We start from the raw sequence: 25,458 nt of genomic DNA, 5'->3' as shown, positions 1-25,458 counted from the left end.
GAATTGGAATTGGAATTGGAATAGGCAATTGGCTATACGTGGTGCCTTGGCGTCGTTGCGGGGCTTCTTGGGGCTCAGTAAAAAGCCGAAGAATCCGTTTGCACAACTTTCAGTTGAGTTTCTGCGGCGCTACGTGCTGCAAGCGTGCGGTCGATTCGGCAAATCCATCTGGGAGCTTGGAACAAAGGATATTTCCTTCATCAATTGCGGTGTGACACATAGAACTAACTCAAGTGAACAGGTCTGTTTCGTCAAGGACACTCGTCTGCCCGAGCTGCAAAATGTGTTTTAATGCGCAGCTGTTGCAAAAGTTCAATCTGTATAATCTAAATTGGGGTTCATGTGATGTAGAGTCCTTAGAGTCTAAGGATATGAATACCCTGAGAGTTCGAGTCAATGAATCCAGCAATCAATATTTATACTATGGATAATATAATACAAATTAAAACTTCAGTTGTCTAGTTGAGCTACACAAAAATGTGTGAATTATCCAAAAGTTTTTCAATTATTTTAAATCTCTCCTCTCTTCATTTGTCCGCTTATATAACTTTTATTTCACTTGTGGTCCGAAGCCCTTCATAAGCAGTCTTATGCAACATTTTATGGGGGATTAATGCAATTGGCAGCGGCTAAAACGGGTGGAAGACTTTTCGTAAGTCATTGACTAAACACAGTAAATCCCTTTTCGCAAATGCAGTGTGTCCAGCGAGTTGTTCGGTTCGAGTAATTCAACATGTATTTACCGTACTCGCAATTGCCGGATCCGACGGATAAATTCGAGATCTACGAGGAGATTGCACAGGGCGTCAATGCCAAGGTGTTTCGGGCCAAGGAATTGGACAATGATCGCATCGTTGCACTGAAGATACAACACTATGATGAGGAGCACCAGGTGTCCATTGAGGAGGAGTATCGCACGCTGCGCGACTATTGCGCCCATCCCAATTTGCCGGAGTTCTATGGCGTCTACAAGCTATCGAAGCCCAATGGACCCGACGAGATCTGGTTTGTCATGGAGGTTAGTTTCCTCCGGGCGCTCCCCATAACCACAGCCGGGCTAACCTTTCAACTCTTTGCAGTACTGCGCCGGTGGCACCGCCGTGGACATGGTCAACAAGCTGCTCAAGCTGGACCGTCGCATGCGGGAGGAGCACATTGCGTACATTATCAGGGAAACCTGTCGGGCAGCCATCGAGCTGAACCGCAACCATGTGCTGCACCGCGACATACGTGGCGACAACATTCTATTGACCAAGAACGGACGCGTTAAGCTCTGCGACTTTGGGCTGTCGCGTCAGGTGGACTCGACGCTGGGCAAGCGGGGCACCTGCATTGGGTCGCCCTGCTGGATGGCACCCGAGGTGGTGAAGGCCATGGAGGCCCGTGAGCCGGACATAACCGTGCGCGCCGATGTCTGGGCCCTGGGCATTACGACCATTGAGCTGGCCGACGGCAAGCCACCGTTTGCCGACATGCATCCCACACGGGCGATGTTCGCAATCGTGCGAAATCCGCCGCCCACCCTGACACGCCCCACCAACTGGTCGCAGCAAATCAATGACTTTATAGCCGAGTGCCTGGAGAAGAATCCCGAGAATCGTCCAATGATGGTGGAAATGGTGGAGCACCCGTTTCTCACCGAGCTCATCGAGAACGAAGACGAAATGCGCTCGGATCTGGCCGAGATGCTGGAGCTGGCAAGCGACGTGAAGACGCTGTACAAGGAGCCCGAACTGTTCGTGGATCGCGGCTATATAAAGCGCTTCGACGAGAAGCCGGAACGCATGTATCCCGAGGACCTGGCAGGCATAGACAATCCAACGGACGAGAGCATACTCGACTCGCTGCGCAATCGCATGGAAATGGGCGAATCCTACAGCTTCATTGGCGACATACTGCTCTCGCTGAACTCGAATGAGCTCAAGCAGGAGTTTAGCAATGATGTGAGATCCCGCCTCCCACTCCAGATATACATATGTACATAAATATATTCCTCTTTCAGTTTCACGCCAAATACAAGTTCAAGTCGCGCTCGGAGAACCAGCCGCACATCTTTTCTGTGGCAGACATCGCCTATCAGGACATGCTGCACCACAAGGAGCCGCAGCACATTATCTTCTCCGGCGAGAGCTACTCGGGCAAGTCGACCAATGCCCGTCTGTTGATCAAGCATTTGTGCTATCTGGGCGACGGGAATCGGGGCGCCACCGGGCGCGTCGAAAGCTCCATTAAGGTCATACTGATGATGGTGAATGCCGGGACACCGGTCAACAACGACTCCACCCGCTGTGTGCTGCAGTACTGCCTGACCTTCGGCAAGACCGGCAAGATGAGCGGCGCCGTCTTCAACATGTACATGCTGGAGAAGCTGCGCGTGGCCACCACCGATGGCAGCCAGCACAACTTTCATATCTTCTACTATTTCTATGATTACATCAATCAACAGAATCAGCTGAAGGACTACAACCTGAAGGCCGATCGCAACTATCGCTATCTGCGCATACCCCCGGATGTGCCGCCATCGAAGCTCAAGTATCGCCGCGACGATCCCGAGGGCAACGTTGAGCGCTATCAGGAGTTCGAGACCATTTTGCGCGACCTGGACTTCAATCACAAGCAGCTGGAGACGGTGCGAAAGGTGCTCGCCGCCATTCTCAACATCGGCAACATTCGCTTCCGTCAATCGGGCAAGTACGCCGAGGTGGAGAACACCGACATTGTCTCTCGCATCGCCGAGCTGTTGCGCGTCGATGAGAAGAAGTTCATGTGGTCGCTGACCAACTTCATAATGGTAAAGGGCGGCATTGCCGAGCGGCGGCAGTATACGACGGAGGAGGCACGCGATGCTCGGGATGCAGTCGCCTCCACTCTCTACTCACGTTTGGTTGACTTTATCATCAATCGGATCAACATGAATATGTCCTTCCCACGCGCCGTCTTGTAAGTATTTCCTCATTACACAAGTCTCTGTTGGTTAATCCGATGACCCTATGTATAGTGGTGATACGAATGCCATCATCGTGCACGATATGTTCGGCTTTGAGTGCTTCCATCGCAATGGCCTGGAGCAGCTCATGATCAACACGCTGAACGAGCAAATGCAGTACCACTACAATCAGCGCATCTTCATTAGCGAAATGCTGGAAATGGAGGCCGAGGACATTGATACCATCAATCTGAACTTTTATGACAACAAGACGGCTCTAGACAATCTGCTGACCAAGCCCGATGGCCTGTTCTACATCATAGACGATGCATCACGCTCCTGTCAGGATCAGGATTTGATTATGGGTAGACCAGGAGCTTAGTCTGTTGACCCTGCACGATATTATTTCACTACGTTTTCCTTGCTACAGATAGTGGATAATAGATTCAAATCTTAAGCCCACAGTTATAATTTTCATCCTTCAGTTTATTAGTAGAGTAGACCAACATCTTATTCTGTTAAATACTACGTTATATTTCCTGTTCTTCCTTCAGATTAGTAGTAGATCCCGAGATTTACTTTATTTTCTAGACTTTCTTCAGTCTATGTGTTTTTCTTTCATTTGTCTACGCTTTAGTTCCTTTAACTTTCCTGCCTTCAGCCCTTATGATATAATTTGACTACTCTAGACCTTCTCTTCTTCTTTAAGATCGCGTTTCGGAAAAGCACAGCCAGTTCGTGAAGAAGCACACTGCCACTGAGCTATCGGTTGCCCATTATACGGGCCGCATCATTTACGATACGCGCGCATTCACTGACATCAATCGGGACTTTGTGCCGCCGGAGATGATCGAAACGTTCCGCTCCTCGCTGGACGAGAGCATCATGCTCATGTTTACCAATCAGTTAACCAAAGCCGGCAATCTGACCATGCCCTTTGAGGCCATACAGCATAAGGACGAAACTGAGCGCAGATCATACGTGAGTTGCATACAATCGTAGACCGTAGACCCTGCGTAGACCGAACTCTCATTACACTTATTTGTTGATCTTTAAGACTCTAAACACGCTCAGCGCTGGCTGCATCTCGCAAGTGAACAATCTGCGCACCATGGCCGCCAATTTCCGTTTCACCTGCCTGACCCTGCTCAAAATGCTCAGCCAGAACGCGAACCTGGGCGTGCACTTTGTGCGCTGCATTCGCGCCGATCTGGAGTACAAGCCACGTGCCTTCCACTCGGACGTTGTGCAGCAACAGATGAAGGCCCTGGGCATTCTCGACACGGTCGTGGCGCGACAGCGTGGCTACTCCACACGCTTGCCCTTCGAGGAGTTCCTCAAACGGTAGGCAGCGATACGCCCACATCTTCGTCCAATCTCATCGTCTTTCCATCCCACTGCAGATATCAGTTTTTGGCCTTTGACTTTGATGAGACGGTTGAGATGACCAAAGACAACTGTCGTCTGTTGTTCTTGCGCCTCAAGATGGAGGGCTGGGCACTGGGCAAGACCAAGGTCTTCTTGCGCTACTACAACGACGAGTATCTGGCCAGGTGAGCTATGCTGTCAAAGCGAGAGAGACTCTGATAAGCAAACTAAACTGTTATCATCATCGCCAGGCAATACGAGCTGCAGGTGAAAAAGGTCATCAAGGTGCAGTCGATGATGCGTGCCCTGCTCGCGCGCAAGCGTGTCAAAGGCGGCAAGGTCTTCAAATGTAAGTGGCGCCATCTAAGGCAATGCTCAACTCTGTCCCTCCTTAACTCTGTCTCTGTCTATCACACAGTGGGCAAGAAGGTACCCGGCCAGCACGACGAGGCCGCCAGCAAAATACAAAAAGGTAAAAAAACTCAAGTTGATAAGGTTAAAGATTACTATGAGGAAAATATCGACATAAGTGAGACACCATCGGAGGCCGATGAACTGTTTCTGGAAGCGCGTAAGGACGAGGCTCTCGCCGCCGTGCGCATCTCCAAAATCGAACAGGCCTCGGTCGACGAATAGATCTCGCACTATTTTTACATAACCAAATGCAAATGCCCGTGTGGGCGCGTATACTACTAACTCGTGGGGGGTAGCACTACCGATATACCACATACCAAATACTACATACATACTACTGCAACTACCGCATGCATAATAAAATATCAAACTAACCAAGCCGCAAGTTTGCATTAGTGGTTAGGGTCTCTGGCTGGTCGATGTACCCACATACATACAACTTAAGCCGCTTAGGAGGGTGTCTATCTACATACTTATATACATATGTATATACATCTAGCCAGGTGTCCACCCACCTATGGTGATGCAACCAATCGGCTTAGTGGGACGTGACCTAGAGACAGATGAATTATAAGTGTTGCATAGAAAATAAATGAAAATTTAATTAAATTAAGGTGACTCCCCGCACACTGACCGCAATTCTGACATGCCACTAACCCACTCTCTCTCTCTTTGTCTCTACCTCTCTCATTCGCTCCCTCTCTCTCTCTCTCTGTCTCTGTTGTGCTTTCCTTACTAGCTTTTCGTGGTTTCCGAGACCGTGTCCGCTTACCGCCATTGGTGAATGAGAAGTCCGGACAGCTCAATCAGAATACGGCGGATTTCATTCGACCCTTTGCTAAGAAATGGCGCGAGAAATCAATCTTTCAGGTGCTGCTACACTATCGAGCCGCTCGCTTCCAGGACTTTGTCAATCTATCGCAACAGGTAAGCCAACCTTCCTTCCTTCCCTCCGTCCATTCTTTCAAATCGCATTATCACTAATTGAAATGCCTACACCTGCACAGGTGCACATTTACAATCAACGCATGGTGGCTGGCCTCAACAAGTGCACGCGAGCGGTGCCCTTCGAGCGCATCAATATGCGTGAGGTGAACTCTTCGCAGCTGGGGCCGTTGCCGGTGCCCATCAAGAAGATGCCGTTCCGCTTGGACCAGATACCGTTCTACGATACCCAATATATGGTGGATCCGGCCAATTCGATAACGCGCCAAACCTTTCCGAATCACCTACTGCTGCAGCAGACGGAGGACAACGAGCCCTGGGATAGTCCATTGCAGCGCAATCCCTCAATGACCTCGTGCTTGCTGACCTACAATGCCTATAAGAAGGAGCAGGCCTGCCAGACGAACTGGGATCGCATGGGCGAGAGCGATAACATCTACAATCAAAACTTCTTCCGGGATCCACAGCAGCTGAGAAGGTGAGTTCCATGACGGAATCCTAGTGGAGTCCCTTCTCACCTTTAACCCATCAGGACTCAAATGCAGAGGAACATGAATGCCTATAACAATGCTTACAACAATAACTACAACAGCAGCAACTATCAGAACGCCAATTGGGGAGTTTATCGATCCGGATCGCGTCGCAATTCCCTAAAGGGCTATGCGGCGCCACCGCCACCGCCACCGATGCCGTCCTCGAACCAGTATCGCAATAATCCCAGCCAGCAGCAACGGAACTACCAGCAACGCTCCTCATATCCGCCCTCGGATCCGGTGCGGGAGCTGCAAAACATGGCGCGTCGCAACGACGACGATGTAAGTAGCGTCAGAGAATGCGATTTGGATTCAAGCTGATTTCAAGCTGATTCTCTCCTGGCAGAACTCTGAGGAGCCACCATTTAATTTTAAGGCCATGCTGCGCAAGACAAACTATCCGCGGGGCTCCGAGACGAGCACCTACGACTTCCACAATCGCCCCGGCTGGGAGAACAACGACCAGCAGCAGCAGCAGCACACATTCCAGGCACCAAAGCTTCGGTCGACGGGTCGACGCTACGACGAAGATGGCCAGAACTCCAACTACAACCAGAGCTCCGGCAATTATGGTGTGTCGCGGAATTTCGGCCAGCGGGCCCCGCCGCTGCGGCAGACGCCGGCGAGCGTAGGACGCAGCTTCGAGGACAGCAATGCGCGCTCCTTCGAAGAGGCCGGCTCATACGTTGAGGAGGAGATCGCACCAGGCGTCACGCTCTCTGGCTATGCTGTTGACATTTAAAGTACATTAATTAATTATCTACTCATATTGTGGCGTGCGAGATATTCTGATTAATTAATTTTAGCAATAAACTTGAATTCAGCAAAATATTTGCGATTTATTGAAACGCGAAAAAAAGGGAGATTTACGACGATATTACATTGCTTTTAAATAATTCACATTCACTTGTAGGCCTAGAACGCAACAACAATACTTTCAGTATTACATAGACACTATGCATAATACACTCTATATACGTATGTCTGTATATATCTCAGTATATATAGATTATAGATTATTAACATTAATAGCTTAAGTGTGGTAGGAATGGAAAGAACCTTGTACCCAGGATTTGATCTAAAGTAGTTTGAAAAGGTATTTAAAGCTAGAGTATATATGTATTGATTTAACCCGCACACTCAAAAAGAGACATGACGCTATAAATTCTTGAACCTCATAAACTCCAAGATTTCACTTAATGCCTTCCATGTCGGCAGCCATCAATCATCCATGCCCGGCTCACGCAGACCATCAGAGTGCATTTGCTTGCCGGCGATTTCAAGCATGGCACGATCTTCCAAATTACCATCCAATACAGAACGTTTCTACAGGAAATAACGAAAGCCATTTAAAGAAAATGTCTGCAATCTAATATTTATGTTAAAAACAAAATACTTGCAAGCATTTACTTTAAGCTCTTTTGCTCAGTTATGCCTTATGTTTTGCATTTGCATATTTGGATGTGAGAATATTTACCTGATTATCCCCGCCACCTTCTTCATCGTCCTTGACAGGCAAATCGCCCACAGCCCAAACCTCCAGGTTGCGTATTTTGAATTGCTTACGTTTGCTATAAAAAAAACAGGAGATATATATTGTTATTTGCTTATATTATATATTGATATTGAAATAGAAGTAAGCACGCACCTGAGCTGCACATAGTCGGCATATGTGGTACAGCTCTCGACACTCTGACCCTCGCCAAACATGCAGTCTAACCAGAGACCTATTTATAATACAAATACAATTATAATCAAATTTCAATTAAAAGTCCGTTCTCCCGGTCTTACCCCAATACTCGAACTGTCCTCCCATGCCCTGCAAAAAAATAGAGCATTGTAGTTATAAAATAAATCGATACACGTCCATACCCGAGGCAATTACTCACCAGCCCATTAGGCATTGTCTGCTGATTCAAGTTAAGATACTGATAATGGTCATTGTAGCCAGTGGCGGTGAAGCAGCGCATGGCTGGACTGAGCGTATAGAGCAAAGAAGTATCGTTGCCAGCGAATTGGGGCTTAAGTGCCCACGATTCAGGTGCATAGCCGCCGAATATGTATTGATCCTCGTCCTCGATGAAAAACAGCGTCGGTCCCTTGTCCATCATCTTGCCAAGCATTGTGGAGAAGCTCTCGCCATGGATTTTCGACGAAAATAGGAAACGCCATTTATGACGCATCTCGCGCGGCAATTGTGCATTAATATAGAGCACATGCGGCAGCTCGATGATTGGCCGGTAGTGGCTATTATGCGGCGCATCTGTGTGTGCGTGTGTGTGTAATTAAATGTGATTTACGATTGTCATGATTGAGATACAAACAGCGCCATTGCACATTACATACCGCATAGCTGGGGCAGAATGGAAATTTCCATCTCTTTGACGATTGTACGCTTGCTGCCGCCGTGCCGCGTGTAAAGCTGCACGAACACCTCACGCCACAACTGTAGAAATTGTGGCGTTACATGGAGCCATCGCTCCAATGCCTCATTGTGCAAAGTGTGCTCCAAGTCTTTGCTTAGGCTACGCATCAGTCCCTTGGCAAAGCTGCAGAGCGAACGCTCTGTGGTGATAAAGCCCAGGTCTTGCCAGTCCTTGATATTGGAGCCCTTCAAAGTGCTCTCCAGTTGCACATAGCTCTTAATGACTGAGTGTATATACTGCAAACATAATAGGTAATTAATTGAGAACTAACTCAGTTATCATGAGATAAGAGCGCACCTGCTCCAGTTTTTTGCTGCTCAAACTGTCGTTGGGGCTGCACTGCAGAGATGACAGCAACATTTGCATTTTCATCTCAATGCTGCCGCGCTCCATAATGTAATAGGGCTCGCCAAATTTCTTCAATGGTATATTGATGACTTGCTGGCCCGGCTTCGTTGGCGTAAATAGATATTGAGCCGTGGCCTCGGCTAGCGAGCGCTCGATTGTTTGGGACCACGCTTCCTATTTTGTTCGGGCAATCCAAAACACACACAAACGAAAAACATACACAAAAATAAACAAATTAATGCGATCGTAAGCAAACTATTTGATTACAGAGCTAGAGGGAACGAGCACACTGTTAATATTTGATGACAATTGCTGTAATCGCCACGTCCATTGTTTATCACAAATTCAATTTCGTAGCCATAATTATGTGTTGGCCCCCATGGAATCACGACTAATTCGTTAGCAAGTAAATTAGACGAAGCTAAATAAACAGAAAGTCAGCCGCAAATGCGCTAAGCAAATAAATTCGTCTAGCCAATGACAAGATTGCAAAACCAAAAACGTATTCAGTTAATGCAAAGTGTTATTGATAACGATAACTAACATAGGCAATGGCTTTTCACGCACATACGCACATACAATATATCATCTATGGAGTCGCATGACACTGTTGCGGCAAACCTTGAACTTGTGACCGAAACCGAAGGCAGCCAAACATTGATTTGTTGGCCAAAAATGCACAAGTGCAACGACCGAATAGCGTTCACCTACCACAAGTCGATCTGAGGTTAATTTCTCTAGTGCGCCGCCAGATGCGTTGCGGTATGCCGTTTCTAGAAAGCGCAGCTCCTCATTTGTGTATACATTGTCCGATTCTCTTTTGCCACTACTGTTTCCCATAGTTGTGTGATTGTACTTTATAGAGAGTAAATACGCTACTGATGCCTCGAATTTAAATTGAAAAAGAAGAACACAACAAAGACTTCATACAGCTGTTGGGCAGTGTGACCACAATTTAGCTGCATCAAAATGCTGCCAAGCCCAATTCGCCGCGCCGCTGCCGCCGCAAACTCTGCTCATTTTTGCGCACCGCTGGAAATGCTACAGTGCGCCGCACCGTTTATTATGTCAAAAGTCAAAATCTTTTTTGCCATCAATCTTGTAGAAGTAGTTAGTAGCATTTTATTTTAACGAAAATATGTTGAAATTAATAATATAGCAGCAGCTTATATAATCAGAATGCTTTACAAAAAGTTCTGTAGCATTTAATCTGCCGCACTGCAGTCGCTGCCTTTGCTGTCATTTTCTCTTTTCTGTTGCACGTGCATATATGTATGTATGTATGTCTGTTGAATGTATATCGATTTAGAGTTATCGTTGATGACAGCAATGTTATTGATAACGGACTACTCGTCGTACAGTTTAATCTGTCTTTCAACAACTCATTAAGTACCGAATTGCAACGATAGGAATCAAAATCCACCTGATTTACAAAATAAATAGACAAAAATTGAAATAGATTGAACCGAACGGTCAAAGAGAAACGATTGAAAGCATAATCATTTCGCTTTGAGTGCGTCGCAATATTTTTTGTTGCTAGGTCGAATTTGAATGTGACCAAACGATTCTTGTGGTAAATGTTTATATTGGTTGTCCTATATATTTGTTACATGTCAAGTACTAGTAGAATACCTTTCCATCACTTGGTAAATTTTGAATATTTTACATACATATGAAAGTTTTCTTGGCAAAAGCTCTGTCAGCATCAAGTTTTTTAGCTTTTCAGCATCAGTCAAAGGTGACCGTATGCAAAAAAGGTTTAATAATTTCGCCGCGCCACAACCTCATTGGGCGCACTATTTAATAATATGCGCCCTTTTCCTTTTAAATAGTCTGATTATGTTAATATTGTTGTAGTTGCCGTTTTCGGTAGATATTTCAACACGGAAGCAGGTGCTTCCACATACGCCAATATAACATGAACATTTGTAAACGTTGCCTTGGAAACAAATGTTATTTGATCGATTTATTTGTACGAATATGTTGAAATTCCTTTACGTAAACTACACACAAATTTCTGAAAATTTGACTTCAACTACAGCAACAGGCTCCTCATTAATTACTTGTGTATGAAAGGTTGTATATACACATATATTTATAAATATTTAAATGCAAATATATACAACATATTGATAGCTTGTGCTCCACAATGATTGGCACCGCCGGGCAGCGTCGCCCGCGAAAGATCCGCGAACAATGTGGCTCCTGTCCGGATCGCTTCGCCAGGGACAAGCGTCAAGTGGTGATGAATGATTCTGATACCACAGAGGAGGAGTCGTCAACGGACGAGGAAGAGCGCTGGAAGGATGTGGCGCGAGCTGCCGAAATTCCTGCCGAATATTACAACATCCAGAAGCTGGTCAAGTACATCAAAGCGGGCAACCAAACGGCCACAATTGTCAGTCTGTGCTGCCTGCAGGACTACGATCTGCGCGTCCAAATCAATCAGTTCGCCATCCAAGATATTGGTGGCCTGGATGTTTTGGTCAACATACTGGAGTGCAACGATACCAAGTGCTGCCTGGGCGCCCTCACCGTGCTCGCCGACATAACCCTCAATATTGACATACGGAAGACGATCGTGGATCTCGACGGCATACCGCTGATTGTCGACATTCTGAACTCATCCATGAAGGACTTGAAGACCATGGCCGCCGAGACCTTGGCCAATGTCAGCAAGGTTCGCCTGGCTCGCAAATACGTGCGCCAGTGCGGCGGCATCTCGAAGCTGGTCGATCTGCTGGACATCAAAACGAGGTAGTATAATGAGGTAGCTATATTCGGGCGCACATCACATCTGTTGTATATATGAACTTTTCGTTTTCGATGCGCTGCAGTATATTGCAGACGCCACGCAATCAGCTGACCGCCGAGGAAATCGAGTTCCTGGACATGGCCCGAGCCGGCTCGCGTGCTCTTTGGACGCTGGCCGACTCCAAGCACAACATGGAACAGATGCGAAAGAGCGGCATTGTACCCCTAATGGCCAACTTGCTGAAGTCCGTGCACATTGATGTGGTCATTCCGATTATGGGCACCGTGAAGAAATGCTCGTCCGAGCCGAAATTCCAGCTGGCCATTACCACAGAGGGCATGATAGCGGATATTGTGACCCACTTGAACTCGGAGAACATCGATCTGAAAGTGGAGTGCAGCACGGCGCTCTACAAATGCGCCTTTGATGCAACCACCAGGGACCTGGTGCGCGAGGCGGGCGGACTGGCGCCGCTCGTCAGCATCCTGAAGGACAAGTCGGTGCGGGACAATAAGCCGTTGATCAGAGGCGCCACTGGCGCCATTTGGATGTGCGCCATGTCCGATGAGAATGTCGAACAATTGGATGACATGAATGTTGTACACCATCTGGTTGGCCTGCTCTCCGACGAGTGCGATGAGGTCCTAACCAATGTCACCGGCGCCTTGTCCGAATGTGTGCGCTTCAAGCAGAATCGCAAGGCGGTGCTCAATTCGAATGGATTGCCGGCAATGGTGGCACTGCTTAACTCCTCGCACGCGCCGCTGCTCGAGAACTTGGCCACGGCAATAAAGGAGTGCGCCGAGGATCCAGAGAGTATGCGTATCTTAGAGCAATTGGATGCAGTGCGTCTGGTTTGGTCGCTGCTCAAAAATACGAGTCCCCGCGTCCAGGCGAATGCCGCCTACGCCATTTGTCCGTGCGTCCGGAATGCTACGGACTCCGCTGAGCTTGTGCGCAGTCTGGTCGGCGCCATGGAGCTGGTAGTGGGTTTGCTCAAGTCCAAGGAAATCATGGTACTCTCGGCTGTCTGTGCGGCAATCGCCACCATCGCCTTGGACCAGACCAATCTGGCCATTCTAACGGATCTGCGTGTCATATATAAGCTCGCCGACTTGGTCAATACAACGGATGATATGCTGCGCATGAATCTAGCGGCTGCCGTCGCTGCTTGCGCCTGTTTCGGCAACAACACGGAGGAGCTGGGACGCCTGCGCACCGTCACACCCATTGTCACCTACATGACCAGCGAGAATCCCATGGTGCATCGCACCACGGCCATGGCCCTCGAGAAGCTATCGATGGATCCACAAAACTGCATCACTATGCACCAGGTATGCATCCATGTGCCTTGGCTGCTACTCTCGCTAATCCCCAATCCCTGTCCACAGAGCGGCGTGGTACCCTTCCTACTGGAGTGCATTGGATCCACCAATAAGGAGCTGCAGCTGGCTGCCGCCGGCTGTCTGCGCAACATACGTGAGCTAGCTCTGCGCGCTGAGGAGTACATGCTCAAGATAGACGATGATTAGGCCCGTTTGCTGTGATCGACCATCGGCCGTTTGGCCTAGGTCGATAACTGTATTTATGCTTTTACTGTTTAAAATTGTTGCAAGTGCAAATATATGTATGTAGCCCTGATTGGGATTTGGGAGGGGATTAAAGCTGCTCGACGTTGATTCTACTCCAATTAAGATATTCCCAGACGATACCTGTCGATAATTGTATACATACATAGGCATATTATATTCAACATTTGGCTAGAGATATATTTGGCGCAACATTTGGACTATCTAAGTGAGTTTCAGTAGCTGGCATTGCTGCCTCTCGTCGAGATGCTCATGCGGCGCTCGACGCGATTTGTGTGCGGCATTAGGCAGCCGGGCGGCGGGTAGCGCCAGCGTCGGGGCCGGGACAGCAGGGTGCCATCGGTAGAGGCGCGATTCCGGAACGGCGCATCGATATTGCTGTGTGAGCTGTCCAGGCTGCTGCTGGCTATATCGTCGGTGGATTCGGTGTGATCGGCGCTGTTCTCCTCTTGGCAGGCGCTGCCAATGACCAGGAACGAGCGCCGGGCCACGCCCAGCGGCGTCGCATCGTAGAAGGAGCAGGAGCCGGCATCGGGCGTCAGGTTGCCATCGGCCTCATGCGCCACATCGCTGGTGGAACGTTTGAGCTTTGGAAATTTACTAAACACACGCCAGAAGCGGAACACATCACGGAATACGTTTTGCACCTAAACAGTTGGAAGTGAAACATAACTGAATGCAACAGAATGGAATTCAGTTGAACGCACCTGATCGACGCTTTCTCTCACAGAAATCTCATGGAAACAGGCGCAGGAGAGCTCACGGAAGCGACGCTGTCCCTCCTCCAGACTGACCATTCGATCGCCAGTCTGATCTGTCTTGTTGCCCACTAGTATGACGGGGATGTCCAAGGCGTATTCCTGCAACGGCAAACAGATAGAGACACCCAGACAGAGACAGTGGCCAACGGCGCACTCACCTTGCTGGCGGAGCCCAGTTTGCGTCGTCGCTTGTTGTAGTTGATGAGAAACTTGAGGCGGCTGCACTCGTCGAAGGAGCACTTGTCTGTGATGGAGTAGACCAGAATGAATGCATCGGCCCAGCGTATATTCGACTCCAGGGTGACGCCGTCCAGTTCCTGCAGGATGTGAATTATTCTTCAGATGATTCTATTGAGGATGTTAGACAGACAGCACTCACATGCAGCTGCCCGGTGGCATCCAGTATGTCAAACTGTACCGACTCCTTGTCCAGCGTTGTCTGGCACGTATAGATTTTCTCCAAATTGGGATCGTATTCGCCAATGAAGCGACGCGTTATAAAGCGCACGACCATCGCTGCAAATGGAAGAGCGCAGTGAGCACAGTGTATTTGAGGGCAGCGAGGCGAGGAAGCACGCTCCACCTACCCGTCTTACCGACCCCACTCTGGCCGAGCACCATAACCTTCAGCGTCTTCTGTTTGTTGGTATGCAGACCCAGTTTGACCAGCGACGACTTTGGCGAGGTGGCATTCATTTTGCTGGGCCGTCAGCAGAGTCAGCTCGACAAGTCCAGGAGCTCAGGCTAAGACAATGACGTCTGACTCCAGATGATTGAAGTAACCTTTTTGAATGCCCTGCAAAGAAGATAATATAAATGGGATTTATTAGAGAACACGATTCACCTAATACGAAATCTATAAAATTATATTTACATTAAATGAAATTTTTAAATTTTATTCATTAATATTTAGGTATAATATATAAGATTTTAATAAAAAATAAATAACTTAAATGAAATCATCAATAAAAAAAATTCACCTGATATTCTACTTTAACTCAGATTAGGATATTGTAAAATATTTTATGTATTAAATATTAACTTTATTATTTTGAATGCTCCATTTCAAAGCGTCGCGACGTGTCGGTCAACTATCAATGCCTGCCGCTTTTACAGGGTATTTATTCACTTGGCTAGGCCTAAGCGTGTTTTGCATCTTTCTTGCCTTTATCGCATAGTTTGGCTGGCCGTTATCCATATGCCAGCTGTCCCACCTAAGCCAGACGAGACCTGCCCGCATTTTTTGGCCCAGTTCCAAACATTATTGCATACTTTTCAACAACGGCAGCAGCAGAAGGCAGCAAATATTTTATAGTACACGCCAAGGGGCACTACAATGGACGATTGCGTAGGTGTGAGTATATGTTTATAGCCTCCCTCTGTTTTGTCTACATGTGTGCCTGTGTGTGTGTGTGTGTGTGTGTGCTTGCCTCTGATAAGGTCAACAATGCCAGCAACAACTATGAAACATTTATTGGACACTTTTTGCGTCGTCGTCGTCGTCGTCGGCGTCATCGTCCAGGGCCAGAGCTATTGCCAGGGACATGGCCACAGACTTATTCATCATCATCATCGTCGTTATTGTCATCATCATTATGATGATAATCGCTCCACGCCCCAACAATTATCAGCAGATTACTTGGAAGCAATACACTTGAAAATAAATACAGTAAAATATCAATTAACACTTGAGCTACGCTCTCCTCCGTTTCCACGACATTAGGGACCAAGTGCATGTGGACATTCGTCTGATGCGAGCAGACGGCCGACTGCTGTTCGCCCAGCCAGCCAGCCATGTAAACAATAGCTGAGTACAACGAAACGAGACCGAAACTTTAATTCCCTAACGCCATGCGCCCTGATGGATGATTCCCAGCGGATGTCGAGTGCATAATTAAGAGATTAGGCAAATTACATATTTGTTAGCAAGGCAAATATACATATATTTTGTGCATAATTATTTTTATTTATTTTATTATTATTTATAAGGGTTGAGACATGCCTTCCACATACAATATCTTATCAGCACAACTATAAATAATAATATAATAAGACCAAACCTTTTGTAGGTAAACTTTATTCCATACCTAATATAATATTTTTTTTATACATAAACTAAACTAAAGTCATGGAAACTGTTGACTTATAGACTTTGCTTCAATTGAGTTGAGTAGTTCGTGGGAAATACTTATATCACTATAGTAATTGTACGGTTATTAAGTGCCCATTTATCAGAATCAAAGTGGAGATATTTTGAAGTATGCCCTAACTGATAAGTGGTTATTAATAGTAGTACTTTTCCTTGTAAGCTGAAATTCATGCTCAAGTCAAAATTTATTCTATCCTGAAACGCTTTGTATGAAAGGAATGTAAGAAACTTTTAAAGGGAATTACAGCACAATAAAAAATAGCTCATAAGTTAATCATAAGCTAATCTTCATGCTATGGGTAACAATATTTTTACTTAAGAACTTCTTCTTGAATTCTTCAGTTTTAATTAAAAATATTTAAAGTTCCACAGCTGCTTCTACATACTCGAGTAGAGAGTATTATAATTGCTTCCACACACACAGCAGCGCTCGTGTTGCTACATTGCGCATAAGTCACACACACACCGATACACTCTAAGTGTGTGCGTGTGTAAATATGTAAACAAAAGTATTAATGTCTGCTGTGCTGATAAATATTCATCAGGAGAACGCGCCAGCGTCAGTCGCAGCAGCAGCCACATGCATGCTGATTATGGCCGGGCTAGTTGAGTACGAGTAGACGGTGCCCGAGGCGAGTAGACTTTACCTTTTGCGACTTAAAACGCAGCTGCGTAGATTTTAATTAGTTGGATTTGAAGCTCAAACAAACGCAAAGCGAAAGCCGCCATGGAAACACACAGAGCAGCGCGCGTGTCTAATGGACCAATACCGATGGCTGGCAACACGGCGTATACGCAACGCATCGAGTGGCTCTCTCTCTCCCTCTCTCTCCCTTTCTCTTGCGACCTTCCTGGAAAGGGCAGTTGGCAGTGCATTAAGTTACTGCTACTGTTGCCATGACTTTAAAGCAACCTAAAAAGTTTGCCCCCACTGACCAGGCAACCAGGCGATCGGCCAAGTAGCCAAAAGCCCATTAGGACCGTCTGTGCGTCGTCTGCCATGTGGATGTTAAAAGCGCGTTTGTTTTGATTTCAATTTAATTACGGCGATAGCTTTTCTTCAGGGCCCAAACAGTAACATACGCTTTTTCTCACGATGCCCTCAAAGTGGTTGAGTGGTTGAGTGTCGAACAGGTGGTGCAGTCGAGCAAGGTGTAAACAACGGCAGCAGCAGCAGCAGCAGCAGCTTTTATTCACACTAATGAGTTCTAGGAAACATTATCTAACATCTCTAAGCATTAGGGGTATTCAATAATAAATATAAAAAAATAATAAATATTTTTTTTTTTTGTCAAATTATATATTATTATAAAACAATAATTATAATAATCGGCACTTACTTATAGCATTCATGAATAGTCCATGGGTATTATCAAATATTTTTTTAAATGCTTTTCGCTTCTTGAATACCCCTAGCGATTGCTGGCAACACCTTGGCAAGCGAGCAGTGGTTCAGCGCCACCGTCAATGGGACCTTGGCATAGACATTGAATTGGAAAACTTGTCTCCCTGCTGTCTCTTTTGAAAGGATGGCTCAGTGGATGGGTCTGTGTAATAATTTACGATGCTATCTGGCATTGGGTTGTTGACCTGCTTATGTTTATGAAAACATATTGCGTGCTAGCTGAAAATTGAGCTTAGATTGGGTTGCGTCTCGTTGCCTAGCACGTGGCATGCCACTCAAATTCCATTGAAAGCAAATCAACCTAACCACTGACCAATAACAAAAATATCAATAGCCAAAACAAGTGCACCGCCAGAGCGGCAATGGCGCTGGGTTGGTTTGGGTTCGGTGGGCCTCGCTTGGGTTGGGTTGTCATGGCACTGAAGCAATTCCGTTTCCCGCTTTCTCACTAAGGTCATGGGAAGTGCGGCAGTTGCGGCGCAACTCTCGCACAACTTGTTGACGACTGGTTGGAGTTGCCGCCCACTCAACCCACCGGCAGCACCCACAGGTACCCACCCACCCACTGGCCCCTCTGCTCGACAAGCGCATTTGTGCTTGTCATTTCAGTTCATTACCAGCTATCGACAATCGACCACTGAGTTAACATTAACAACAAGCGTGCTCAGCCTTGGGTCTCATTGCCAGACGACATGCTACCCTCTAAAAGTACCCACTGCATAAGATGTATGAGATCTACGCAGTTAAATGTATACAAGTATGGGTATATATGTTAGAAGATACCCTACTGATTCCTCTGTTGCAATTCGATAAATATCTCTTATATACCCATTCATTGATTCCGTTACCATTTACAGGGTATTCCACATAACTGTTGCCATTGACGGCCGCACTTGTTATTGGCCCTGAAATTGAAAATGCGAAATTGTTAGACTCAGCGTCGCGCCGAAGAGTTGGCGGTCAGCCTCCCGCATCCGCGCCCCACCCAAAACCCTTCTCCACTCAAGTGTTTGTTTTGTCGCGCATTTCCATGTGGGCATGAAAAACCTTGAATTGAGTATTAGCCAAAATATACAACAAAAATTGAATTTGAATACGGATGCCGAGCGTATAAATACAATCAAAGCCGCACGTCTGCAGAAGCATTGGCTGAATTTCATAATACACTTTAAGCAGGCCCAGTAAGACTACAGTTATTATATATGATATTACTTTGACGAATATTGTATATACTATATATGTACATATCGTAAATATAGTAGGTGTATAAAATTCTTTCCATCTAGCAATGTATATTTTAAGCCATTAGAGCTGGCAATAGTTTTTTATTATTATTATTTTACTAGAGACTAGTGTGATAAGCTAATTTTCAGTTCTTGCTATATGGCTTCAAAAAAATGTTTTTTGAAGCACAATTAAGAGAAACGTTAGCTAATTATTTTTTTTTTCTGAGTATATAATAAATTTAAATTACAAAAAAAAAAATTAAATAAAATTGAATTTAAAAAAATATAAATTGTTGATTTAAATTCAAAATATTTCTATATAAATGTGGCCTATACAATTATACTATATTATTTTATTTTATTTAGATTTTTTATTTAAATCATTCTGATATATATATACAAAAATATCATTATACTAAATTAAAATTGGTTATAGTATTTAATTTTCTAGCATATTCGATTTGCAATATTCAAAGCAACTCCAAAATTGAAGAGTACCCGAGAGCCTGTTAAATATGTCTTATAAATACAAGTCAAGCATCATAAATGCCATTCGGGGCTGGCAGCTATGAACAGCCAAGACAGTGGCAATACCAATGGGGATAGCTGGTGTGCTGCCCGCCTACAACAACAGGAGTGGGTGATAAGCGATGCTTAACTAAAAATAAATGCAAACGGAGCGAAAGAAAAACTCATACTCATGGTCACTGAAGACTGCTGGGGAACAATGTGTGGAATATGATATGAAAACCACAAGTACAAACAATATAACACACACACATACATATATACATGTTAAGTATATGTGTGAGTACTGCTAAGCTACTGGAATTGGTTTAGTGGGTTAGGTGTTTTGTTTAGTTGCTTACAGCGTAAAATGGCACGTGCTTAAGCCCTGAAGCGGTTCGAGTCTAATAATATGAGAAGGTAAATGAAATTAATGCTAAATGGCTTCATTTGAGACTTTTGTGCACTTGCCTTTAGAGCAGTGCGAAAAGTTGCCATTGAATAATTGTTATAAAAATCGTGATTATTGAATATGGAGTTATATGTATATTAAGGAATGTCAATCATAGCGACTCATTATCATAACAATTCCCCATGAATACTCATCATCTTTCATAAAGGAGCCTCACTAAATGCTTATATATTGAATTCGAGCTCTCATTTCGTTTATATCCTCAGGGCTCTTGTGGCCATGGCCCAGCATTTAAATACTTTCGTCTGCTATGAATGGCCATAAGTGAGCGTCAACCTCAAGCTCATATGCTGAAACTGAATCAATATCTGTGCACCATAAAATAACATTGTATCCCTGTGATCCATGGCACATAATTGTATGCTTGGGCGTATTTGTTTTGATGCGCCGTCATACAGGTCGTATGCGCTATTTACTTTGAATATCAATAACACTTGTAGCTGGCGATGCGTTTACGATCGCAACACTCAATCTCAATGAACAATGAATTATGATATGGCGATTGTCATCCAGCTCCTGACCAAATCCCGATGACAACATCTGCGGTTGCCGGGCAATAAAAACGTAAGCGCTATTGTGTGCCGCTGTTGCGGGGATCTGCGGATTGTTGTCATTAACTAGTAAGTAGCTTTATAGCTGTGGGTCGATGTCTGGGCCGTTTGCAATTTGCCCCATTATATTGGCGTGTGGCAAACAAACCGAGCACGCACGCACACACACGCACACACACACGAACACAAGCACACACAGTTACATTGACCGCTAAGCTGTGCAACATATTCGCTTTTCACTTTTCGTTTTTTTTTTTTTCTTTTCTTTTTGCTCTGACCTTGCTGCCAAATTTAAAAGCAAATCTAACAAATCAAATCAACGAGTGTTCGCAGCGTAGACATCAACAATTTTGCTCAATTTCATATGTTTCTAATATTTTTCAAAGTCAAAGTCGCAAATCATACCGGAAAGACACGCAACTATCGTTTAGCTAATTAAAGTGACTAACAAGAGCATTTATAGGCGAGGTAATTTATAGAATATAAGCTCACTATATAAAAGTGCAAACACTCTTTGTGAATATTTTAAAAATTAAATTAAATTAAACAAAAATAAAATTATTGTGTATTTTTTTTTATTTTTTTTACTCTTTGTTAATAATAAATAAAATTAAAAAAAAAAAAACTATATTTTTTACAACAAATTTTTCTTTTAATGAGCTCAATTAATTTTTATTAAAAGATGAAAGTAAAATAGTTTTCTGAGCGAACTGCGGTTCAGGTTGTAATCGTTGCAACATAGGCTGAATACCTGTTTAAAAACTATTTTGCCACAAAAATTATGAGAGGGCACAAACATATCTGGTTAAATGATGTGCACGGCAGCAACCGCAAGTCGAGGTCGTTTGCTCTTAACATATAAACAACAGCGCAGCCAGAGGCGTTTCAAAATTGGGAAATATTTATGAAAATATTTATGGAAAAGTTCACACTGTTAATTGTTTATAATATCATATTAAATAATTTTAAAATTATATTCAAAATATAATATAAAAGAACAGCTCCCCTAAAGCTAATATTGATGACGTCACTGAGGAGGATTTTTTTTGTTTACATGATTAATCAAGTTATTTTAGAAATTAAATGTGGAACGAAATTCACTCTTGTAGCCCCCCACAAATTGATAGCGAGGACGCCACTGCGTCGAATTTTAATTGTTTACAAATTTAATCAAATAATTTTAAAATTATATATTGTTTATTTATCTCAAGAGTGTGTTATTGCACCACATTTTGTATACATCAATATATATATATATTATTTTCTTTTTTTCTATATATAGACTTTCATTTTTTTGAGAGCTAAAAAAACTAAGTATACGCACCGTATAATTGCAACAGGAAATTAATTATTTGTGCACAGACTTGAAATTGTGTTTCCGTTAACAAATTTGATTTTTATTTTTTATTAATTTTATTTATGTGATTTATGTGTCCTTTGATTGAGGAACCGAACCTTCGCGCTTAAGTTCCTGTCGCGTATTAAGCCGCAGGCACACAACAATTATGCTTTTATATTCACATGTTTAAACTGCCCGCAGTCAAGCAGTTGTTATAGCCGTAGCCGTAGCCGATGCCGTTTCACGATGCCGATGCCTGCTTATTGCGCCGCGGACCAAGAGGCCATTGTAAAACAATCATGAAAATCCGCAACAGGCCGACAACAATAACAACAACAAGAGCAATAAAGAAAAAACACAAAAACAGAATCCAAACCGCGCGGCGACTGCGCGACGTTGTCAACTAACGCGCGTTTGGACAGCTGTAAAGTAGGGGGCACGCCCCCCTTTGGCCCCTCACGCAGTTGTAAAATGCAAAAGAGTTTCGACACGGAAGTGCACAACACGCCCACAACAACGCGTCAACCCACACTCACACAAGAAACTGTTGTTCTTTCTGTTTTCTTTCTTTTTCGCTAAAACGGGAGTTTGACGGCGACGCGTCGAAGCGTCCGTTGCGCTGGCGTTGAAACAGGCGAATAAACAGCGCCAGCAGCAACAAAAACAAACTCAACCAATGCCGGCAGCAACAGCAACAGTAGCAACAGCAACAGCAGCAGAAGCTCCAACAGCAGCAACAGTTAGCATCGAATGGCTTGTAGAGATGCAAGAATTTTCGACTATATTTATTTAAAAATATATAATAATATATTTATTTAAATGAAAACGAACATAATAGTCTTTATTGAACTATAATTATATAAAATGCAAGCTATTATGTATAAGTGTAGGTAGTTTTTGGCGATAAACTCGCTAAACAGTGAGCATCTTCAATTGGTTAGCAGCATGTTAAGAGTGCGTTGAGCTTTTAACATAGCCATGTTAAGCGTTTGGTAAGCTTAACAGCACCTGTTACACGTACATCTGACGGCGTGTGAAGCTAAATTGTAATATGCAAATAAAATATAAAAAAATAGTTGTTATATTAAAAAAAATAAATAAATAAATTAAGAGCAGGCAATGCATATATTATTTCGCTCTCGGTTTGACCACTGCGGGAGTTGTTTTTCGCCTACTGACCTTCAGCTCAAAGTTTGGGGCCACACGTGCTCTATATTATATTTTGGGCAAAACGCAAACATTGTCTATAGCAGCGTTGATACGTATATGACTAATGTTAGTCCCAACACAGACTCTAGCACAAATTACATACACGTGCACCGGCCGAGGTGCAGTCAGAGGCAGAGGCGGAGGCAGAGGCAGAGGCATTGACAGACGCACGCGCACGTATAATGTAAATAGCTACGCACACACTGAACATATAGAAGGGCAACCTGTTGACATCGGCAGGTGGCCTGTTTTTACGATACCCTTATTAAGGATATTTCTGTTACATAGTATAATACACATACATAGGTGCATATTGCCCATAAAGCCTATAACACATATAGGTTATTGTTGGGCGACAAAAATTTGTTCGATTTGAATTAAGTCCAAAAATTTATATAAATATTAAATTATCTTCTTTCAGATTAGTTGAGCTGTCTTATAGGGCATTCATTTTTCGACGTGTCGTACATGTATTCAATATCATTTAATTTTGTCTTCTTCTTTTTTTGCGTTTGACCATCCATTGAGCACTTGGGCTATTGCATAGGATATGTGTGTGTTTAATTCTTAAGTATATGTACATATTTGTATCTTGTATCTTACTGTTAGAGCAGGAGACAACCGACCTTAATTATGTATAATAGATAACTTAAAGCATCAACAACTTAAGCAAGAAACGCCTAAGCTGCAGCAAAAGACTAACTTCAAGTATAATATTCAAAATAAACCAAAAAAAATATAAATATAAGGAAAATTATATATTATATATGTAAATGTTAATTATTTATTTTAAATACTGTTTGAACTATTATTTTATTTACTTATTATACATTTAAGCGTTAAAATATCTTTTAAATGAATTATACTAATATCCGAAATAAGATGGATTTATTATATATTCTTTAATTGTGACAATGATTTTAAAAATAAATATTTATATATTTATGTTATTTAAAAAATGTACTTAAATCAAATAAATAGTAATATACTTAATAAAATGCAGGCAAATATTTTTAATATCTTTTATGTCAGCTATTATTCTTGACAACATTAAAAGTTTTAGTAAGCAACAGTTATTAGATTTTAAATAAATACAATATCAATAATTGAATTCGTATTTAATAAAAGAGAAACTTCTGCAAGTTCCAAATATTTAAGGGTACTCAAAGAAATATATGTATGCAATTCCTGATATATATATTATATAAACTTCTATATATGCTATTTACCATACAGTTTGAAGAGTATATGGTACTAGTAAGTGTTACGTGAAGTGTTTTTAATCAGCTGTGGGCGTCAGATTTCGCTCACTAATTGCTTTAGACAAGCGCCTGTGCAGCTGAGTCTCAATTGGCAACAGGTTGGGGAATGCCCCTGGCTTCAGGTCTGTGTGAGCATTAATTTTGGCAGGCGCTGCGTGTGTGCATTCATTACGGTTGACTGCCCCAGGCAGTTGGGGTCGCCGGCTCGCGCCCAACCCCACGCAACCCCATCTAAACTGTTGACAGTCCAAGCCTGCGTCAGTCGCCTGTGCGTTCTTACCTTTAACCCTCGCAGGTCAAATGCTATCGTCGTCATAGCTGCTGTCACTTTGCATTCACGTTGTTTACGCATCGGCAATAGCCAAAAGGTGTACACGCTCTCCCCCATGCCCTAATGTCCCCATTTCCCGTGCTCTCCCTATATATGAACAACTTTTCATCTATTTTATGGCTTAAGCAACTAATTTGCAAAATTGAGAGCAGACTTTGGACGACACAAACTTATGCGACCTGTTCGCATTTCATAGAGAAATAATAGTCCGTTAATTTATTAATCTTGTACACAATTTCCGTTGTAGTTTCCGCAAGACGCTTAAGAATGAATGATAGACTCAGATCAAAGTCAAGGTTGCCGTCAATCACTTTAAGCATATCGCTTGCTAATTAAGCTTTCAGCTTGAAGCGGGTTTGTTAGACATTATATATTCAACAGCAGAGTTGTGGGAAATTAAATTAAATAAATATGATTTTGCTTTCATTCAAGAATGAATTTTTTGGCCTTTAGTTATCGATTATTAGTTTCAAATTAATTAAAATAATATGATTTATCAGATATTTTTATTCACTCTTATTCTATTCTTCGCATTAAGCAGTTTAAGTTTAGTCTCTATGAAAAATAAAATATTATTTTATATAAAATATCTCTGTCCAATTACATTCCATTTCTCTACTAAGCAATTGTTTTGTCTCTCTCTCTTTCTCTCACGCACAGAAGATGAGTTTAGCAGTCGCTTCATTAAAGCTTTTAAAAGCTTTTTTCATGCAAATAAAGAGCAATTGCATTTTATCTCTGTAAAGAGAGTGAAAAAGCTCAAACGATCTCGTTATGAATGAAGAGTTGCTTTTGGGAAAACAATAGCTAGGGGATGCCTTATTCTTAAATGGAGCATATTATGAGTAATAGATGATACTGGAAAATGAAGATAAGATTACGCTTATTGGCAAATATTTACACGGCTTCGATATGAAATACATAGTTGCCCATCGACATGGA

General features: G+C 43.6%; 4 protein-coding genes across 5 annotated transcripts; 2 read left to right on the top strand and 2 right to left on the bottom strand.

Annotated features, from left to right (window-relative positions):
* The first annotated feature begins 84 nt into the window (after positions 1–84).
* ninaC (STKc_myosinIII_N_like and MYSc_Myo21 domain-containing protein ninaC) lies at positions 85–7,015 on the top strand. Of its 2 annotated transcripts, XM_030383409.2 has the most exons (14): positions 85–241; positions 700–1,018; positions 1,080–1,943; positions 2,003–2,940; positions 2,999–3,291; positions 3,636–3,907; positions 3,984–4,270; positions 4,330–4,479; positions 4,546–4,643; positions 4,713–4,766; positions 5,448–5,635; positions 5,716–6,131; positions 6,186–6,468; positions 6,533–7,015. In XM_030383409.2, exons 2-14 carry the CDS (start codon positions 734–736, stop codon positions 6,926–6,928), a joined length of 4,524 nt encoding a protein of 1,507 aa, XP_030239269.1. In that variant the 5' UTR covers positions 85–241; positions 700–733; the 3' UTR covers positions 6,929–7,015. The 2 variants fall into 2 exon arrangements, with proteins under 2 accessions (XP_030239269.1, XP_089114794.1); XM_089258668.1 differs by lacking the exon at positions 85–241 and having other exon boundaries at positions 660–1,018.
* LOC108658479 (MTOR-associated protein MEAK7) lies at positions 7,001–9,926 on the bottom strand. The gene is made up of 8 exons (XM_030383412.2): positions 9,672–9,926; positions 8,910–9,134; positions 8,533–8,848; positions 8,076–8,449; positions 7,978–8,005; positions 7,835–7,913; positions 7,664–7,757; positions 7,001–7,512 (listed from the first exon to the last, which is right to left on the bottom strand). The coding sequence occupies exons 1-8, from the start codon at positions 9,798–9,800 to the stop codon at positions 7,408–7,410; spliced, it is 1,350 nt and encodes a 449-aa protein (XP_030239272.1). The 5' UTR covers positions 9,801–9,926; the 3' UTR covers positions 7,001–7,407.
* A 949-nt stretch (positions 9,927–10,875) lies between these two features.
* Positions 10,876–13,356, top strand: gudu (Armadillo repeat-containing protein gudu). The gene is made up of 4 exons (XM_030383410.2): positions 10,876–11,036; positions 11,097–11,717; positions 11,798–13,049; positions 13,107–13,356. Exons 2-4 carry the CDS (start codon positions 11,110–11,112, stop codon positions 13,245–13,247), a joined length of 2,001 nt encoding a protein of 666 aa, XP_030239270.1. The 5' UTR covers positions 10,876–11,036; positions 11,097–11,109; the 3' UTR covers positions 13,248–13,356.
* A 102-nt stretch (positions 13,357–13,458) lies between these two features.
* On the bottom strand, positions 13,459–22,382 carry LOC108649435 (ras-related and estrogen-regulated growth inhibitor). The gene is made up of 6 exons (XM_030383413.2): positions 21,700–22,382; positions 14,653–14,861; positions 14,445–14,581; positions 14,224–14,382; positions 14,012–14,164; positions 13,459–13,951 (listed from the first exon to the last, which is right to left on the bottom strand). Exons 2-6 carry the CDS (start codon positions 14,759–14,761, stop codon positions 13,520–13,522), a joined length of 990 nt encoding a protein of 329 aa, XP_030239273.1. The 5' UTR covers positions 14,762–14,861; positions 21,700–22,382; the 3' UTR covers positions 13,459–13,519.
* Between the last annotated feature and the right edge of the window lie 3,076 nt (positions 22,383–25,458).

The sequence above is a fragment of the Drosophila navojoa genome, chromosome 3 (genome assembly GCF_054131105.1).
Source record: "Drosophila navojoa isolate 15081-1374.11 chromosome 3, UAZ_NAV_1.0, whole genome shotgun sequence".
NCBI lineage: Eukaryota > Metazoa > Arthropoda > Insecta > Diptera > Drosophilidae > Drosophila > Drosophila navojoa.
The sequence above is the reverse complement of the archived record's forward strand: the minus strand, read 5'-3'. Positions and strand labels throughout refer to the sequence as shown.

Coding starts and splice junctions, on each gene's coding strand:
- gudu (XM_030383410.2), top strand. CDS start 11,110: ATGATTGGCACCGCCGGGCAGCGTCGCCCGCGAAAGATCCGCGAACAA. Junction 11,718..11,797: donor CTGCTGGACATCAAAACGAG/GTAGTATAATGA, acceptor GATGCGCTGCAG/TATATTGCAGACGCCACGCA. Junction 13,050..13,106: donor ACTGCATCACTATGCACCAG/GTATGCATCCAT, acceptor CCCTGTCCACAG/AGCGGCGTGGTACCCTTCCT.
- ninaC (XM_030383409.2), top strand. CDS start 734: ATGTATTTACCGTACTCGCAATTGCCGGATCCGACGGATAAATTCGAG. Junction 1,019..1,079: donor AGATCTGGTTTGTCATGGAG/GTTAGTTTCCTC, acceptor AACTCTTTGCAG/TACTGCGCCGGTGGCACCGC. Junction 6,132..6,185: donor GATCCACAGCAGCTGAGAAG/GTGAGTTCCATG, acceptor TTAACCCATCAG/GACTCAAATGCAGAGGAACA.
- LOC108649435 (XM_030383413.2), bottom strand. CDS start 14,761: ATGAATGCCACCTCGCCAAAGTCGTCGCTGGTCAAACTGGGTCTGCAT. Junction 14,582..14,652: donor GAGTGGGGTCGGTAAGACGG/GTAGGTGGAGCG, acceptor TTCCATTTGCAG/CGATGGTCGTGCGCTTTATA. Junction 13,952..14,011: donor TGAGAGAAAGCGTCGATCAG/GTGCGTTCAACT, acceptor CCAACTGTTTAG/GTGCAAAACGTATTCCGTGA.
- LOC108658479 (XM_030383412.2), bottom strand. CDS start 9,800: ATGGGAAACAGTAGTGGCAAAAGAGAATCGGACAATGTATACACAAAT. Junction 8,450..8,532: donor CATTCTGCCCCAGCTATGCG/GTATGTAATGTG, acceptor ACGCACACACAG/ATGCGCCGCATAATAGCCAC. Junction 7,914..7,977: donor AGGACAGTTCGAGTATTGGG/GTAAGACCGGGA, acceptor TATTATAAATAG/GTCTCTGGTTAGACTGCATG.